The sequence below is a fragment of the Doryrhamphus excisus genome, chromosome 2 (assembly GCF_030265055.1).
Source record: "Doryrhamphus excisus isolate RoL2022-K1 chromosome 2, RoL_Dexc_1.0, whole genome shotgun sequence".
Taxonomy (NCBI): domain Eukaryota; kingdom Metazoa; phylum Chordata; class Actinopteri; order Syngnathiformes; family Syngnathidae; genus Doryrhamphus; species Doryrhamphus excisus.
This window is the reverse complement of record NC_080467.1, coordinates 27,420,219-27,438,082: the sequence shown is the minus strand read 5'-3', so window position 1 is coordinate 27,438,082 and position 17,864 is coordinate 27,420,219. Positions and strand designations below refer to the sequence as shown.

At 48.0% G+C, this 17,864-nt stretch overlaps 1 protein-coding gene across 1 annotated transcript; it reads left to right on the top strand.

Moving 5' to 3' along the window:
• The first annotated feature begins 308 nt into the window (after positions 1-308).
• Positions 309-15,876, top strand: arap3 (ArfGAP with RhoGAP domain, ankyrin repeat and PH domain 3). Its single transcript, XM_058064390.1, has 35 exons — positions 309-478; positions 3,123-3,279; positions 3,332-4,246; positions 4,320-4,360; positions 4,438-4,508; positions 4,576-4,637; positions 4,713-4,910; positions 6,924-6,993; positions 7,067-7,187; positions 7,261-7,445; positions 7,518-7,624; positions 7,687-7,886; positions 8,012-8,097; positions 8,160-8,342; positions 8,452-8,584; positions 8,651-8,755; positions 8,831-8,987; positions 9,059-9,161; positions 9,233-9,431; positions 9,499-9,562; positions 9,622-9,785; positions 9,863-10,075; positions 11,790-11,895; positions 11,963-12,110; positions 12,182-12,250; positions 12,310-12,384; positions 12,453-12,570; positions 12,649-12,777; positions 12,842-12,978; positions 13,053-13,135; positions 13,973-14,008; positions 14,085-14,148; positions 14,236-14,373; positions 14,457-14,495; positions 14,558-15,876. Exons 2-35 carry the CDS (start codon positions 3,209-3,211, stop codon positions 14,909-14,911), a joined length of 4,944 nt encoding a protein of 1,647 aa, XP_057920373.1. The 5' UTR covers positions 309-478; positions 3,123-3,208; the 3' UTR covers positions 14,912-15,876.
• The last annotated feature ends 1,988 nt before the right edge of the window (positions 15,877-17,864 follow it).

Here is a 17,864-nt window from a genome sequence, read left to right as displayed (position 1 = left end):
CCGCATCACATCACCAGTAGACCGCCAAGCACAACTTCTTCCTGCGCTGCTCCTCACAAAATAGAAACCAGAAGCAGAATGTCCACATCCAGTAATTAAAACAACAACAAACATGAGGATACATCACGTGGTCATTGAAATACATATTTAAGATGATAAAGTTGTATTTTATTCTATGAATTACTGAATTAATACTGAATTCAACGTTCCTGATAAATATTCTATGTATATCAACAGTTGGAGAAACTTTTATTTTGAAATCGAAAAAGCCGGAAATATCAGAAGTTGTTATTGTTCTGTTTTTACGTCTCCGCAGCTGAGCTGAGTCTTTCCTTCCAGAACCCCCAGAACCTTCAGAACTTTCTGTCGGACGCTGCGAACCTTACCGGTTCTGGATTAAAGACTCGTTCTGGATTTGGTTCTTGGAGCTGGACTTATTGCTGACCGGATGTGGATCAAAGAGGAGGACTGGACTGACGTAAGTGACCGAGTCAAGTTGTTTGGGTTCGCGGTTTAGTTCTGTCACAAAATGTCGCGTTCTGGATCAGCGTCAGAACCGGAAACACAAAGCTGAAGTGGTTTTACTGGTTTTACTGGTGTGGTGACAGGACTGAGTGAGTGATTGAACAGGTTTTAGGATTTAAAGTGTCTGACTGGTCTGACTAGTTAGTTATACTGGTTGCAGCGACCAGTTGGACCGGCGTGAGACTGATTGCACCTGTTGGTTGGATTGCTTGTACTGGTTTGACTGGTTGGTGGTGGTGGTTTTACTGCTTGTTTGCATTAGTTGTACTGGTGGTACTAGTTAGTTGTATTGGTTACAATGATTACTTGTACTGGTTGTACTGGGTGGTTGTAGTGTTTCTATGAGTTAGTTGTACTGGTTGGTTGTATTAGTTGTACTGGCTGTACTACTTGAATTGGTTGGTTGTACTAATTAGTTGTATTGGTTGTGCTAATTAGTTGTACTGTACCAGTACTACTTAGTTGGTTGGTTGTACTAATTAGTTGTACTGTACCAGTGCTACTTAGTTGTACTGGTTGAATTGGTTGGTTGTACTAATTAGTTGTATTGGTTGTGCTAATTAGTTGTACTGTACCAGTACTACTTAGTTGTACTGGTTGGTTGTATTAGTTGTACTGGCTGTACTACTTGAATTGGTTGGTTGTACTAATTAGTTGTATTGGTTGTGCTAATTAGTTGTACTGTACCAGTACTCCTTAGTTGTACTGGTTGAATTGGTTGGTTGTACTAATTAGTTGTATTGGTTGTCCAAATAGTTGTACTGTACCAGTACTACTTAGTTGCACTGGTTGAATTGGTTGGTTGTACTAATTAGTTGTACTGGCTGTATTAGTTAATTATTGTATGGTTGAACTGGTGTACTTGTTTAGTTGGACTGGTTGTACTGCTTAGTTGTACTGGTTAAAGTGATTACTTGTACTGGTGGGTTGTACTAGATGTACTGGTTGGGTGTACTAGTTGTAATGGTACTGGTTATTGGAGTTAGTGGTACGGTTGATAGTTAAACTAGTTAGTTCAACTAGTTGAAGTAGTTTGTTGTACTGGTAAATGATAAATATTTGTACTGCATGATTGCACTGGTTAAACCTGTTGGTTGTTCCAGTTGTACTGGTTAGTTGTACCAATTACAGTGATTGGTTGTACTGGTTGTTGGTTAACTGACGTCTCCAATCATAGTTGCCATGGGAACAGCATCACTCAATGATGTCTTTGGAAGCAAAATAAGGAAAGTAATAAAAACACAAAGTGAAAAGTATGTGGGTGGGTGTGTGTCGGTAAGGCAAAAAGTTAGTTTTTGTAGAAGGCATCCATCATTTGGCGAAGGAAAAGAACATGTCTGCTTCCTGTCTTGTTGTCTTTTAGGATGTGCAACAATTCCTTGCAGGCAGCGTGTGCCATTGTCTCTCTCTCTCACACACACACACACACACACACATACAAACAGTAACAGGATGTTAGACCAACGCGTCTTCCTCTTCAGAAACTCCCTGCCGTGATGTCATCGCCATCCACTCGGCACTTCCTGTTGAAGACGTTTTTCCAGTCAGCACATCTTGTGCTCACTACAGGTGCATCTACAACACCTGGGAACTCTCCACATACAACAATGGCGGACATCTTTCTTTGTTATTGTTCTCGGGCCCACATTTTTTGGCGGTCGTCCACTGGTGGCGGAGACATTTTTACACAGCAATGTGGTCATGTGACTTGCTGAAGTTCCTCGTTAGCATGAGATGGACTCGCACACGTCGTGGGTGACGTCATGTGGTTCCAGAAGGGGAACAATTCTTCTTGTGTGGTTGCTGGCTCGCTCGCCGCCCTCGGCGCCTTGCTCTCAAGAGTTCATCTGAGTGACAGGCGTTAAGTGGGCGGGCTTTGAGCAAGGTGACCAACGGCAGCTGAGAACAGGCAAACTAGAAGTAGCTGTACACAAGTGTTACTATAGCAACAGGAAAGTTCTCGCTGTTTGAGAATTTGGAACACATGAAGCTTTTGTGTCGTGTGGACAATCAAAGACATTTTGTCCAACATTCAGACATATTGTCCTCTTTCAGCCGACCAATCAGGTGGCGGTACACAGAGGTCAAAGTTGACACATTCCAGACTTTTTCAGGAAACACGCTCCACCCGTTTAACTTCAGGAAGTGTGTGTGTGTGTGTGTGTGTGTGTGTTTACTTCCTCCTGAGTCATGTGGCAGATTGTCACTCTGTGATTGGTCCGTCTTCATCAGCTGCTCGTGAGACAAAGTTAGCCATTGATGTTCTCTGCTGGGTCATTGGTGGTTTCCTAACAGCGCACTTTTTGTCACCATGGCGGTGACCCCACCCCCGTCCCAAAGAGGAGGTGGGGGGGTCAGCCTGCCGCAGACTCACAATACTTAGCTTGTGTTAGCTGCCCCGCTATGTCTCTAAAGGGGTCTTATGTGATCAATAAAGGATCAGACATAATTATAATACATTCACGCTGTCGTACTTGATCGCCTTTATGTTGTGCGTTACTTCCTCTTTTAAGACGTTTACGCTGTCATTCTAAAAACTGACTTAAAAGGCGCTAATATGCTAACACACTAGCCATCAAACCGCTTTGATGCCATAGGCAGACCATTCAAGATGAAAGACAATCGTCGTCATCGCGGGCATCAGTGATGGCGGCGGGAGATGGCGCTCTGACCCGAGCTGACGATGGTCGTCATGGCGTCGCTGGATGCTAACACGGCGATTGAAACGCTCCTGGCTGGCATCCATCTGGAAAGGTAAGAGTAAATGAAGCGGACGTTTTCCGGGACTGACTCTGCGTATCCGCAGGTACCTAGACTCCTTCCGGAGAGCTGGTCTCCTATTGGCTGAAGACCTCACTTACTTGGATCATGACGCCTTGGTAAGCCTGGGAATAACGGCCACCGGACATCGGAAGAGAATCCTGCGGCTGGTGTCGTACATCCAGAGGCGGGAAGCTCAAGGGACCAATCAGAGAAACGCCGCTGATTTCCGGTGGGCGCGTTGTCAGTCTGTGATGGAACTGCCGTCCTCAAATGTCCCCCCGTTGCCGCCGCCGTCAGGTCCCACCAGCTTGGACGCATTGAGGAACAGTTCGGCTCCGGATCTGGCCGCCATGATTGCGACCTCAGATGGTGGCAGGACTGCGGTGAAGCCGGTCCCCAAACCTAGAACTGTCTTTAACCGCCGCCGCACCGCACCAATCCACTTCTGTCCAGTACCAGACCCGGTCTCGCCCCCACAAAGAAGACTTTCCCAGGAGTCCATCTGTTTTTCTGTGTTTGAGGGCTTGAACTCTGCGGACACGCCCTCAGCTGCTAACATGCGGCGGGACGAGGCGGGGCACATTCACAGGTTGCCTTCTTTTTCAGAGGTGGGTGGGTCACTGCCTCCCGTTCCCCCCAGGATTAAACGTGGGGTCCTGCCCACCGCGTGCCAGTCATCCTCCCCGTCATCCTCTTCGTCTCCCTCACCTGTTCGACCTGCTTCTTTGCCACCTTTGTCTCCTAGCCGTCCCGACAGCGGCAGGATGTCGGGATCATCTCGATCATCCCGATCATCCGGATCGCCTTTTGGCGGGATGGAGATGGTATCCAATGAGATCTACTGGGGCACTTTGCCTTTGTCTGCCGCCCCTGGTAGCGGAAGAGGTTACTGTAGTCAGCCGTTAGCTCCTCCCACTCCGCCGAGGCCCACACCCGATAGGACGCTTGAGAGGAACAGGTAGTCCGCTCATCGCTTTGCAGTGCATCATGCTGGTTTATTGGTATTAATGCTGATTCAATTCCGATGGCAGTGGTGGCGATTCAAGCAACAACTCATCGGAATCCATCAGAGGTGAGTGTGACCCGTGTGACCTGTGTGACCCGTCTTCGTGTAGCGCCAACACTGCAGCTGTTTTTTTGTGTCAGCAGAAGACCCCGACGTCATCAGTCCGTACTGTGAAACCGTCTTCCAAAAAGGAATCGGTCTGATCACTAGCGAGGTGAGAACGCTGCTTGTTTGACAATTCGCTTCAAGCGCTCCTCCATACTGTTTTATTACCCGTTCAGAGAGAACGAACACGGGACGAGGAAACGAGAAGAGGGGAGCGAGTGCAGTCTGAGGATCAAGGGTAAGGTTTTGTACCCTCGCCCTCCCTGTATCCACCGTGCCAAGTGTCAATCAGCTGCCATTTGCCATTGTGCAGGTATCTCAAGGTGTCTTTGCCTGAAGCGCTTCACTCTCAGGGTTACAGCACAGTCGGCGAAACTCCGCCCCCTCTGACCGGCCTGGCACTCGACTTTGATGAGGACTTGACCATCTCTCCCTACGCCAGCTACACCTCCCTTAGCGAGAGAGCCACGCCCATCATCAGCGGCTGGTTGGACAAGCTGTCTCCGCAAGGGTGCGTTTGATTTAAGTACCTGGTTAGACCATTCATTCATTCATTCATTCATTTTCTACCGCTTTTTCCTCACGAGGGTCGCGGGGGGTGCTGGAGCCTATCCCAGCTGTCTTTGTACACCCTGGACTGGTTGCCAGCCAATCACAGGGCACATATAGACAAACAACCATTCACACTCACATTCATACCTATGGACAATTTGGAGTCGCTAATTAACCTAGCATGTTTTTGGAATGTGGGAGGAAACCGGAGTACCCGGAGAAAACCCACGCATGCACGGGGAGAACATGCAAACTCCACACAGAGATGGCCGAGGGTGGAATTGAACCCTGGTCTCCTAGCTGTGAGGTCTGCGCGCTAACCACTAGAAGAAAAATACGGGGGTGCGTTTGATTGATGTACCTGGTCAGAGCAGGCAGAAGAAAACCACAGCGTGTGATTTACATGTAATGGATGCCGGCGTGGCTGTGTAAAGGTACGTTTGTAAACATCACTCCATGATGCCTTCAGAGTCGAACTGGACATCCGGTTGACAGTTCAGATGCTTAGCGGAATCTGGTAAAAGCACAGGTGGAACGTGGGACTGGCTTGGCTAGGTCAGTAACACCACATGTGGAACATGTAGGTCGGTTGCATTTGATTTAAATACCTGGTTGGAACAGCGGTGTGCGTTTCATTTATGTATCTGGTTGCACCACGTAGAAGAAAACCTCAAGGTGCATTTGATTTAATTACCTGGTCAAATAGGGTAGGGGAAAGCCATGAGGTGTGTTTGATTGAATTATCTAGTCAAGTGCGTTTGATTTAAGTACCTGGTCGGATCAGGTAGGCGACAACCACGGGTGCGTTTGATTGATATACCTGGTCCGTGCAGGTAGCAGAAAACCATATTAATTCATTTAAATATCTGGTTGAGTGAGTTTGATTTAAGTAACTGGTCAGGCCAATAAAACCACAAGGTGCGTTTGATTGAAGTGACCTTAAGGATATCTCACCTGATCACCCACCCACCCACCGCTGAACTCAAGCGTATGTGTGTTTTTACCCCAGGGGTCAAAGGTCAGCACAGTGGCTTCTCCTACGTCTCCTCCTTTCTGCTTCTCCCTGCGTCTCCTCCCTCATGAAGAGTTGTCTCATCTCGTTCCTCTTGTCCTATTCCTCCTCTTCCTCCTCTTCCTCCTCTTCCCGCCCTTTGAATGGGTGGGTCTTGGTCTTTTTTCCACTTTCCACAACTTTCTTCCTTGTGATGATGCTGTCCACCATATAAATAAGGTTATTTGTTTATATTGTAGATCCACACCTATTCACGGTTTTCTCTTCTTTAAATTGTAAATAGTTCGTTTTTTTGTGGTACCATAAAGAGAGTGGTTGTTGACACTATCTGCAGGCTAAAAACAATGCTGTACCTATGAATCCAGCAGGGGGTGCTGTTTCACAAGTCAATTCACACAACATTTTCCAGCCGGAAGAAGATTTGACAAGATTTTTTTTTTTACTGTGTTGTTTTACTGTGTTTGTTGTCTTGTTTAATATCCAAAAATCCATTTAAAATATGCTTAAAAACATATTATAAGGTTTAGATTATTCATTCATTTTCTACCGCTTTTTCCTCACGAGGGTCGCGGGGGGTGCTGGAGCCTATCCCAGCTGTCTTCGGGTGAGAGGCGGGGTGAGAGCCAATCACAGGGCACATATAGACAAACAACCATTCACACTCACAATTTGGAGTCGCCAATTAACCTATGTGGGAGTACCCGGAGAAAACCCACGCATGCACAGGTAGAACATGCAAACTCCACACAGAGATACCCGAGGAAGGAATTGAACCCTGGTCTCCTAACTGTGAGGTCTGCACGCTAACCACTAGATCGCCGTGCCGCCCCGTTTAGATCATTCAAAATTTAGTATTTTTGTTAATTGTTCTCCATTCTAGGCGGGGTCTTGGGGGAACTCTACTGTATAATATAGATCAGGCTTGGTCATGTGACTGATGTATGTGCTTTTATTTTGTAGGAATTATGTTTTCCAGAAGCGTTATGTGAAGTTCGACGGGAAAAATCTGATGTACTTTGGGAACGAGAAGGTACGATGGCGTTAAGTTTGAGATTTTGGTTGGAGAGTTGATGCTCAACTGTTGTCGTTGATGTGTCTTCCAGGACGTGTACCCTAAAGGAGTCATCCCGTTGGCTGCCATCCAGATGGCCCGCCCCTCTAAAGACAACAAATTTGAAGTAGTGACGAGTCAGCGTATTTTTGTTTTTAAGGCAGATAATGAAGGTAAACATATACATTGACAAAGTGTAGTATTTCAATGTAAAACACTTCACCACCGTGCGTGTGTGTGTGTCAGTGCTCAGGCGACGTTGGGTGTCAACGCTGCAGGATCACGTCAGGGACCAGCTGGTATTGGGGGGGCGCTGGTTCGGTCCAGGATCTCACTGTCAGAAACATGGCTCACTGGAGCTGAAAGGAACCAAGTCCAAGGTTTACGTCGCCATCAACACGGAGCAGATTTGGCTTCACAAGAGCGAACAGGTGGCGTCATCAGCGTTCTCCTGCTCAGCTTCTGGAACACGCAGAACCTTGACATCTTTTCGATGGTTGCAGTGTTTTCGCAACGGAATCGGGATCACGTTGATCGAGGCTCGCGGTGCCACGATCCGAGACGGGAAACACAAGAGTTTCGAGCTCATCACGCCTTACAGAACCTTCAGGTATCATCAACATCATCATCTCCTCTGTTTGGATTGTCCGGCTTATGGTTCCACTTCCCTAGCTTCACTGCCGACTCGGACCGGGAGAAGCGGGACTGGATGGAGGCGCTACAGGACGCCATCACCGAGACACTGTCGGACTACGAGGTGGCTGAGAAGATCTGGTCCAACCGCTCCAACCGCATGTGTGCCGACTGCAGGGCCATCAACCCGGACTGGGCCTCCATCAACTTGTGCGTGGTCATCTGCAAGAACTGTGCCGGTACAGTGAGACCAGATAGCATCATTGTGAGCTAACACGGCATGAGCTAGATGCTAACAGGAAGTGCTAACAGCTGCGGGACCACACACTCATGACTTGATCTAAAGTACGTCTGTGTGTGTCAGGTCAGCACAGAGGTCTGGGGACCATGGTTTCCAAGGTTCAGAGTCTAAAACTGGACACCAGCGTGTGGAGCAATGAAATCGTGCAGGTAAGACCTGAACCGGGTCAGAACCTGAAACACATGAAGGATTATTTTTCTTGTCTTTTCAGCTCTTCATCATGCTCGGTAACGACCGCGCTAACGAGTTCTGGGCGGCCCACTTGCCCCAGTCTGACGAGCTGGACTGCGACGCGTCCCCGAGTCAGAGACGAGAGTTCATCGGTCACAAGTACCGAGACGGCCGGTATCGACTGGCCCATACGGCTTTTAGCAGCCAAGAACAGCTACTCAAGGTGCGGATCACAACCTCAGGAAGTAGACAGGAAGTGCACTGAACAGTCCACTTCCTTCATTTCCACCGCAAGCCACCTATCAATGAATTGTTTGTGTGTCCACCTTCAGGTTTTATGTTCTGCTGTGTCGGAACATACGCTTCTCAAAACGGTCACTCACATCTTTTCCGAGGCAAGAACCAGTTACCTGTCAGGAAACTCCCAGACCAGTAGAGATCTCCTAGTGAACTGCACCGCCCCGGGTCAGAACCAACACCGTGACTCTGATTAGGCTTGTGATCCTAACACACAATCTCATCTTCTTTCAGATCCTGGCGTCTACGATGAGATCATGAAGACGGTTGTTTACTCCGGCTTCCTGTTCAGATCCAACTGCACCAGCAGAGGGACTCTGTCTCGCCGATCTCGAGAAGGTTCGGATCCTGGTTTTTGACAGAACGCTCTCCAGTCTACTTTTTTGTATCACATTCTTGTCTGAACTGTGACAGACTTCCAGAAGTTCTGGTGTTCAGTGGATCAGTCGCTGCTCTTCTACCAGTCGGAAAGATCAACGGAACCGTGCATGGAGATCGTACTCAAGGACGTGGTGTGTTTGGGAGTCAGTCGACCAGACTCGGGGAACAACAACAACGGCTTTGTGGACAGGTGACATGTTGGTCCACTCCGGGTTGGGTCGAAGTGAAACCAGGGTTTTAGGCTGTGTTTCCCCCACTCAGGTTCCGTTACACCTTTGAGCTGTATTTGACATCGGACAAACTCTACCAGTTCGGTGTCGAGACGCCCGAGGTTCTGCACACCTGGACCAGTGCCATTGGGAAGGTTGGATTCCAAATTATCCCAACAGGAAGTCCGACTTATTACTGGGGTTTTAATGGTTGTGTGTATGCTAGGCCGCCACGCCCCTCAGCTGTCACTGCCTGCTGACTCGGGAGTTTGAGCGCATCGGTCGACTGCGGTACCGAGCCATGTTGGACCCTCAGCAGTGGAAGGAAGCGTACTTTGTTCTGCAGAAGTCCAACCTCTTCATCTGTCCGCAAAACGACGGCGCCGCCGAAGATATTATCAACCTGAAGCGCCTGCAGGAGCTGAGTTAGTAGTTTCTGGTCTTCTCTAGACCCCATCCAGGGTTCTGTTTTTGACCGTGTTTGTGTTGAAGGTGTCACCTCGGAAAGCCAGAACCACGACAAGAAAGACATCCTGGTGTTGGTTGAGAAAGGGAGGTGAGTTGATCTCGGCATTAGTTCTTTTTCAGAGTCGTCTAATGTCGCTGTTGTGTTAGGACGTTCCACCTGCAGGGCGTCGGCCGCACGGACTTCACATCGTGGTACTCGGACGTCGAGCGGGCCGCCGGCGGGAAAGGTAACTCACTACGCGAGCAGCAGCTGAGCAGGAACGACATCCCGATCATCGTGGACAGCTGCATCGCCTTCATCACGCAGTACGGTGAGCAAAGCGGTCGTCGGACCACCGCTCGGACACGAATTCAGATCGCTTCAAGATGTCGGTGTCGTCGCCTGCAGGGCTAGGTCACGAGGGGATTTATCGCAAGAACGGAGCCAAGTCCAGAATCAAACTCCTCATGGAGGACTTTCGGAAAGATGCCCGGAACGTCAAGCTGCGCATCGGGGACCACTTCATCGAGGATGTGACGGACGTCCTGAAGCGGTTCTTCAGGGAGATCGACGACCCCGTCTTCATGGCCGACCTCCACCCGCTGTGGCAGGAAGCTGCCAGTGAGTCTATTTCCTGTCCACGAGGACATCAGTGGAGTGAGGTCTCCTTCATGATGTATCATGTTTGTGCTAACAACGTTATTATTAGTCAGAAATATGCAAATTTAAGCAAATTTAATATATTTGAAATCTAAATTGAGCATTTTCAAGCATACAAATGGTTAAATGAAGGCATTCAGAAGCCTCATTCAAAGACACGTTATGATATGATATGTAGTATTCTACACTGGTCACTAGGTGTCAGTAATGTTACATTGATGAGACAATTGTCATTGCAGGAAGTACTCTACAGAAACAGGAAATAACAAAGGAACCAACAACACGGAACTCTCCCATTGAGTCTCTATTATTATGCTTTAATATGTCTCATTTTCTTTTATTAAGAGCCATATATTGAGTGTGAAGGTGACTCTAGGGGTGTTATTTTATATCTAGAGGGCTCTAATGTTAAGAGTTAGGCGGTCATAAAGTGGTTTTCTAGGTTCAAACTATGAAAATATTTCATTTATAAATAAGGAATCGGGCTGCACGGTAGTAGAGTGGTTAGTGCACAGACCTCACAGCTAGGAGACCAGGGTTCAATTCCACCCTCGGCGATCTCTGTGTGGAGTTTGCATGTTCTCCCCATGCATGCATGGGTTTGTTTAGATGTGCCCTGTGATTGGCTGGCCACCAGTCCAGGGTGTACCCCGCCTCTCGCCTGAAGACAGCTGGGATAGGCTCCAGCACCCCCGACCCTCGTGAGGATAAGCGGTAGAAAATGAATGAATGAATGTCTCATTTTCTCTTATTAAGAGCCATATATTGAGTGTGAAGGTGACTCTAGGGGTGTTATTTTATGTCAAGAGGGCTCTAATGTTAAGAGTTAGACGGTCATAAAGTGGTTTTCTAGGTTCAAACTATGAAAATATAAATATAAAAAATATATAAATAAGGAATCGGGCTGCACGGCGGTCGAGTAGTTAGCACACAGACCTCACAGCTAGGAGACCAGGGTTCAATTCCACCCTCTGCGATCTCTGTGTGGAGTTTGCATGTTCTCCCCGTGCATGCGTGGGTTTGTCTATACGTGCCCTGTGATTGGCTGGCCACCAGTCCAGGGTGTACCCCGCCTCTCGCCCGAAGACAGCTGGGATAGGCTCCAGCACCCCCGCGACCCTCGTGAGGATAAGTGGTAGAAAATGAATGAATGAATGAATGAATGTCTCATTTTCTCTTATTAAGGGCCATATATTGAGTGTGAAGGTGACTCTAGGGGTGTTATTTAATGTCAAGAGGGCTCTAATGTTAAGAGTTAGAAGGTCATAAAGTGGTTTTCTAGGTTCAAACTATGAAAATATAAATATAAATAATATATAAATAAGGAATCGGGCTGCATGGCGGTCGAGTGGTTAGCGCACAGACCTCACAGCTAGGAGACCAGGGTTCAATTCCACCCTCGGTGATCTCTGTGTGGAGTTTGCATGTTCTCCCCGTGCATGCGTGGGTTTGTGCCCTGTGATTGGCTGGCGACCAGTCCAGGGTGTACCCCGCCTCTTGCCCGAAGACAGCTGGGAAAGCACCCCCGCGGAGGAAAAGCAGTAGAAAATGAATGAATGAAATAAGGAATCCTACTTCACAGTCCGGAACTGATTTAGTGTGATGAACAAGTTATGACAACAAGGGCCAGCTCCACATGGGAAGTTACAGTTCCTATTTCCTGTTTACGCCTCAGAAATCCCTTCCAAAGGAGCACGATTGGACCGCTACAAGGAGATCATCCGAACTCTCCCACGAGTCAACAGGATGACTCTGGCCGCGCTCGTCAGTCACCTGTACAGGTGAGTCGTGAATGGATCCAACATGGCCTCCTGTTGGCATCTTGGATCAACCGACTCCTCCTCTCAGGGTCCAGAAATGCGCTGACCTGAACCAGATGTGCACCAAGAACCTGTCCCTGCTCTTCGCTCCCAGCCTCTTCCAGACTGATGGGAAAGGAGAACACGAAGTGAAGATTGTGGAGGATCTGATTGACAACTACTTGTACGTCTTTGATGTGAGTAGAACCTGTTGCGGACTTCCCGTTCACTTATTTGAATCGCATGATGGGACATTTGTTCTTGTCAGATTGACGAGGAACATCAGACTCAGATCGAGCTGGAGATCAGCCTCATTACCTCCTGGAAGGACACTCAGGTACGTCCATGCCATGACAGTGAGAGGAGCCCAACATCTGATGTCCTGTCTGTTTTTAGTTGTCTCAGGCGGGGGACCTGATCATTGAAGTCTACCTGGAGATGAAGATACCTGACAGCTGCATCACCCTCAAAGTACACACACACCTTCCCATTTACTCGAACTCTTACCCCGAACCCTAACGACCTTTTGGCACCTCCAGGTGTCCCCCACCATGTGCGCCGAGGAGCTGACCAACCAAGTGCTCTACATGAGGAACGTCCCTGCCGGAGACAAAGACGTGTGGATGACCTTTGAGGTCATAGAGGATGGCCAGCTGGGTGCGTGGACCACTTCCACACACAAATACTCTTGTAGTACACTTGTAGTACATGTGTGTATTGTTATTGTGTCCACAGAGCGGCCGTTGCATCCCAAAGAGAAAGTTCTGGAGCAGGCGCTGCAGTGGTGCAAGATGGCCGACCCAAGCTCCGCCTACCTGATGGTGAAGAGGGTGCCTAAAGGCGACGGCATCAACATCCTCACCTGTAGGTCACATGACAACAACACACACACACAGAGACACAAATGACGTTCTTGCGTGTCGTGCAGCCTACAAGAGCGACCTGATGAAGGTGGGCGTGCTTAAGTGTCGCGAGGAGCCTCCAAAGCTCCTGCAGGGCAACAAGTTCCAGGAGAGAAGCTTCCAGATCAAGAAGAACAAACTGCTGCTGCTCAAAGACAAGAAGGTACCGTACTCGTGTCTCTCACGAAACAACGGAGGACCGCCGTGGCACATGTTCTTCTTCTTTGTGGTCCTCAGAGCTTCAAAGCAGAGAAGGAGTGGCCTCTCAAGTCCATGAAGGTCTACATGGGCGTCCGCAGGAAGCTCAAAGCTCCGACAAGGTGACCCGTACCCGTATCGCTACGTTCGCCGCACTTGATAAAGAGTACCGTGCTGTATCTCATATGGAATACTCCCTTCAGTACACTTCAATAAGAGTACTTAGTTCCTGAGTGCGCAGATATTGACAGTTAGTGCTGTACCCAATACATTACTGTTGTTATGCACTTACTGAAAATGACACGAACCTGCCTTTTCTTTTTTTTTTCTTTTATTGGTGAATTGCACGGCGGTCTAGTGGTTAGCGCGCAGACCTCACAGCTAGGAGACCAGGGTTCAATTCCACCCTCTGGCATCTCTGTGTGGAGTTTGCATGTTCTCCCCGTGCATGCGTGGGTTTTCTCCGGGTACTCCGGTTTCCTCCCACATTCCAATTAATTAATTACAATTAATTAGCGACTCCAAATTGTTCATAGGTATGAATGTGAGTGTGAATGGTTGTTTGTCTATATGTGCCCTGTGATTGGCTGGCGACCAGTCCAGGGTGTACCCCGCCTCTCGCCCGAAGACAGCTGGAATAGGCTCCAGCACCCCCCGCGACCCTCGTGAGGAAAAAGCGGTAGAAAATGAATGAATGAATGGTGAATTGCAACCACTCCAGTTAGTCTCTCCAAGATGGCGACTGTTGAGGGTTGTAAGTGTCATATCACGGCGCACTTTGACTGCCATTTTGAGTGCAGTGAACCTCCGGGGAACCGACAGTGCACTACATTTTGCCGTACTTAGCATCTACCAATGGAGACACAGCACGAGCCTTTTGCGCTAGACTAGGCTAAATGTCGCTGAAATGTCCTCTCATCAGGTCACATGACCCTGATGTCACATGATTGTTGTTGCAGGTGGGGCTTTACAGTCATGTCACACAAACATCAGCTGTAAGTACACAAACACGGGTTGACTTTTTAAGAGCGGATGAATATGCCGACATCGTGCGTGTGTGTGTGTGTGTAGGTTCCTGTGCTGCACAAGTGAGACTGACCTGTGGGACTGGATCAGCAGCTTCCTCAAAGCTCAGGTCAGTTCCCCCCCCCCAATCATCTGGTTGCCATGACAACAGGAGCCCGCTCTGACTCCTCATCCGAACCCCGTCGCTCTGTTCTAGAATGATGACCCCGGGCCGCCCGTGCTCAGGCGTCACTCGTCTTCCGACATCGCCAAGCAAAAGTTCGGCACCATGCCTCTGGTTCCGATTCGAGGAGACGAGAGCAACAACAGCATGCTGACGGCCAATCAGACGCTGGTTCGTGTTACGACTCGTTTGCATGGTTTGAATGTCTGGATCACTTTTGAGTGTAACTCGTGTGTGTGGTTTTCAATCCACAGAGGAAGCTTCACGACCGCAGGACTCTCTCCATGTTCTTTGTGAGTCTTTGGTTCTTGTCTTTGAGGCCGGGACCTGGTCTGACTCGTCTTATGTCCCGCAGCCCATGAAAGTGCAGCAAGACTCTGTGGAGGAGCGTTCCGAGTCTCCGGAGCCGCTCTACGAGGAAGTGGGCGACTTCGGCCTGCAGGTGCTCAAATCCCTGGAGACCAGCTTTCTGACCACAGCAGAGACGCAGGAGATCCGGGAGCCTCCGAAGCTCCGGCCCGATCCCGTCGGTGACTCGCCGAGAGACGCCGTGGAGACGTCGCAGTCGAACGCTGTCACGGGCCACGAAGACGCGGGCTGCAGGAGGTCTCTGCAGCCGTCGCAGGAGCTTCTCCTGCAGCAGCTATCCACGGCTTTCAGCAAGAAGGCTGATGAAGACGAGGAAGAGGAGGGGCTGGGAGTGGTTTGATTGATACAGTATTACTTTTAGGCTCCCATGTGGTGGCTGCAATAGGTGACGTCATCATCATCTTGGCTATCTTGTTTAAATTTTTAAGAATATACATTTCAATTACATGCGTGTAATGACGAAAAGCTGCCTGCGGGTGGCAGTGCAGCACTTCCTGTCCATGTGAAAACCCTTCGTCTGGACTTCATTTGGACTCTAGTGGAATAAAAACTAGACAAGGTGCTTGAATGTACGCTGAATGTACACAGTGGTTGTCATGGTAACCGTCTCAAACATTTTGAACGCGCACTAAATTGACAAAAATGTATCCTGAAAGAACCTGAAGGAGCTCGACAGGCTGAAATACACTGAGTGAGCAGCAGGGGGCGGCAGAACAACGCAAACATGAATAGACGTGTCCACCGGGTCGCTGTCTAGGTGGTCCCAGTCCGTCCCAGCGGTCCTGATCCAGTTGCTGTCACTGCAGGTTGGAGGCAGTCGAGCAGTGACAGCATGGTTTTCTTACTAGAGCACTTAAATGTGCTTGTGTATCGTCCTTTTGTGACCTCGGCGACCGACCCAGCACCAAACCACTATCTGCCCCCCCCTTCTCCAACAGAAAACTGATCCGTTAAAATCTGTCGCTAAGTGGCAAAATGCCCTCGGGTAACACACACACACACACACACACACACACACACACACACAGACAGCAATATATCTCTTATCTCTATGTCTCTATATTATATGTATATTAGAAGTATTTAATTTATATTATTTGGTTTACAAAGTGTGACAAAAATAACATTAAGGTCTAACAATAAGTATTTGATTCTCTACCAACCAACAAGCATTATAATTCCTCCAGACCCACAAATGAGTCCTGTCCCTTTAAGAAACTACTCCTAATCTCAACTGATGAATGACACCTGTCACACAAACGGTCTCACACGCACAAGATCAAAGACATGTCAAAAAAGGCCATCAGCGAGAAAGAGCGAGAGAGAGAAGGAACTAAATGTCAAAAATACAAGATGGATCTGGATCTCCATGCAAGATTTCACCTGATCAGTTAAGCAGCTGCTACTGTAAATGATACAAGTCAACATAAACACATAATTATTTCCCTTTTCTGTGCATTATAACATCCAGCGTTATCATTTCATATACATGCTGTGATCATGCGTTACATTGGTGACAACATGTAATTCATTCATTCATTTTCTACCGCTTTTCCTCACGAGGGTCGCGGGGGTGCTGGAGCCTATCCCAGCTGTCTTCGGGCAAGAGGCTGGTCACCAGCCAATCACAGGGCACATATAGACAAACAACCATTCACACTCACATTCATACCTATGGACAATTTGGAGTCGCTAATTAACCTAGCATGTTTTTGGAATGTGGGAGGAAACCGGAGTACCCGGAGAAAACCCACGCATGCACAGGGAGAACATGCAAACTCCACACAGAGATGCCCGAGGGTGGAATTGAACCCTGGTCTCCTAGCTGTGAGGTCTGTGCGCTAACCACTCGACCACCGTGCCGCCCACAACATGTAATACTTCCATTAAATAAACTTCGTTCCTATAGGCATCATCAACAACAACAACGACACAATGTCTGCTCTCAGACGATAACTATTTGACCATGTTTAATTGTTAACGTTGCTGTTAACATTTTGTATTTACATTTTAGCTATAAAAGGGTTTGTTACATGTACATAATTATACACTTTATACACTCACATAGGCATGGGGGCAGTCTTTTTTCAGGGGAAATTTAATATAATTTCTCTAAGGATTCTATTAAGCCATGTTATGCTTGGGGATGGGCTGCACGGCTAGGAGACCCGAGTTCGATTCCACCCTCGGCCATCTCTGTGTGGAGTTTGCATGTTCTCCCCGTGCATGCGTGGGTTTTCTCCGGGTACTCCGGTTTCCTCCCACATTCCAAAAACATGCTAGGTTAATTAGCGACTCCAAATTGTCCATAGGTATGAATGTGAGTGTGAATGGTTGTTTGTCTATATGTGCCCTGTGATTGGCTTAAATTAGGTTAATTGTTTGGATTTCCTTAGGGATCTGAGCTGGCCTACGACGTGGAAGTCCCTGGACCGCCATCTGTGCTGGAACGCTACAACAAAGATGGAGGCTAGTTCAGTACATTTCACGGCTAGTTGTTCACATTTTAAAACCGCTATTCCCATATAAATAGACATGGTCTGTTCCAGGGTCAAACTGTCAACATTGTAAAACCTTTAGTAACATTTTAACATTCTTTAATCTGATAACGAGTTAACTATTAAATTCTAAGACTAAAACAGAATAAGTCACACCAGGGGCTGCACGGCGAGTGAGTGGTTAGCGCACAAACCTCACAGCTAGGACCATGGTTCAATTCCACCCTTGGCCTCGGCCACCCTCTCCGGGTACTCCGGGTTCTCCCACATTCCAAAAACATGCTAGGTTAATTAGCGACTCCAAATTGTCCATAGGTATGAATGTGAGTGTGAATGGTTGTTTGTCTATATGTGCCCTGTGATTGGCTGGCCACCAGTCCAGGGTGTACCCCGCCTCTCGCCTGAAGACAGCTGAGATAGGCTCCAGCATACCCGCGACCCTCGTGAGGATAAGCGGTAGAAAATGAACGAATGAATGAATGCTTGGGGATCAAATAATTATTTTTTTTTTCTTTTAATTTTTTTGATGTGAACAAAGATGGACTCATCAGGTCACACACACACACACACACACCAACACAAGTTTAGTGGTGACCTTGCTTTCTCACATGAGGTCTCTCCATGTGTGTGTATTTTTTGGGGGGGGGGGCTGACATTAAATCCTGCATTGTGCTCTTCTATACATTGAACTTTGACCTCTACTGAAGCTCTGAATTGTTCTTGTTTTTTTGTTCTACTTCAACTTTTTGACTTCATTCACATTTCATCAAACACACACACACACACACACACACA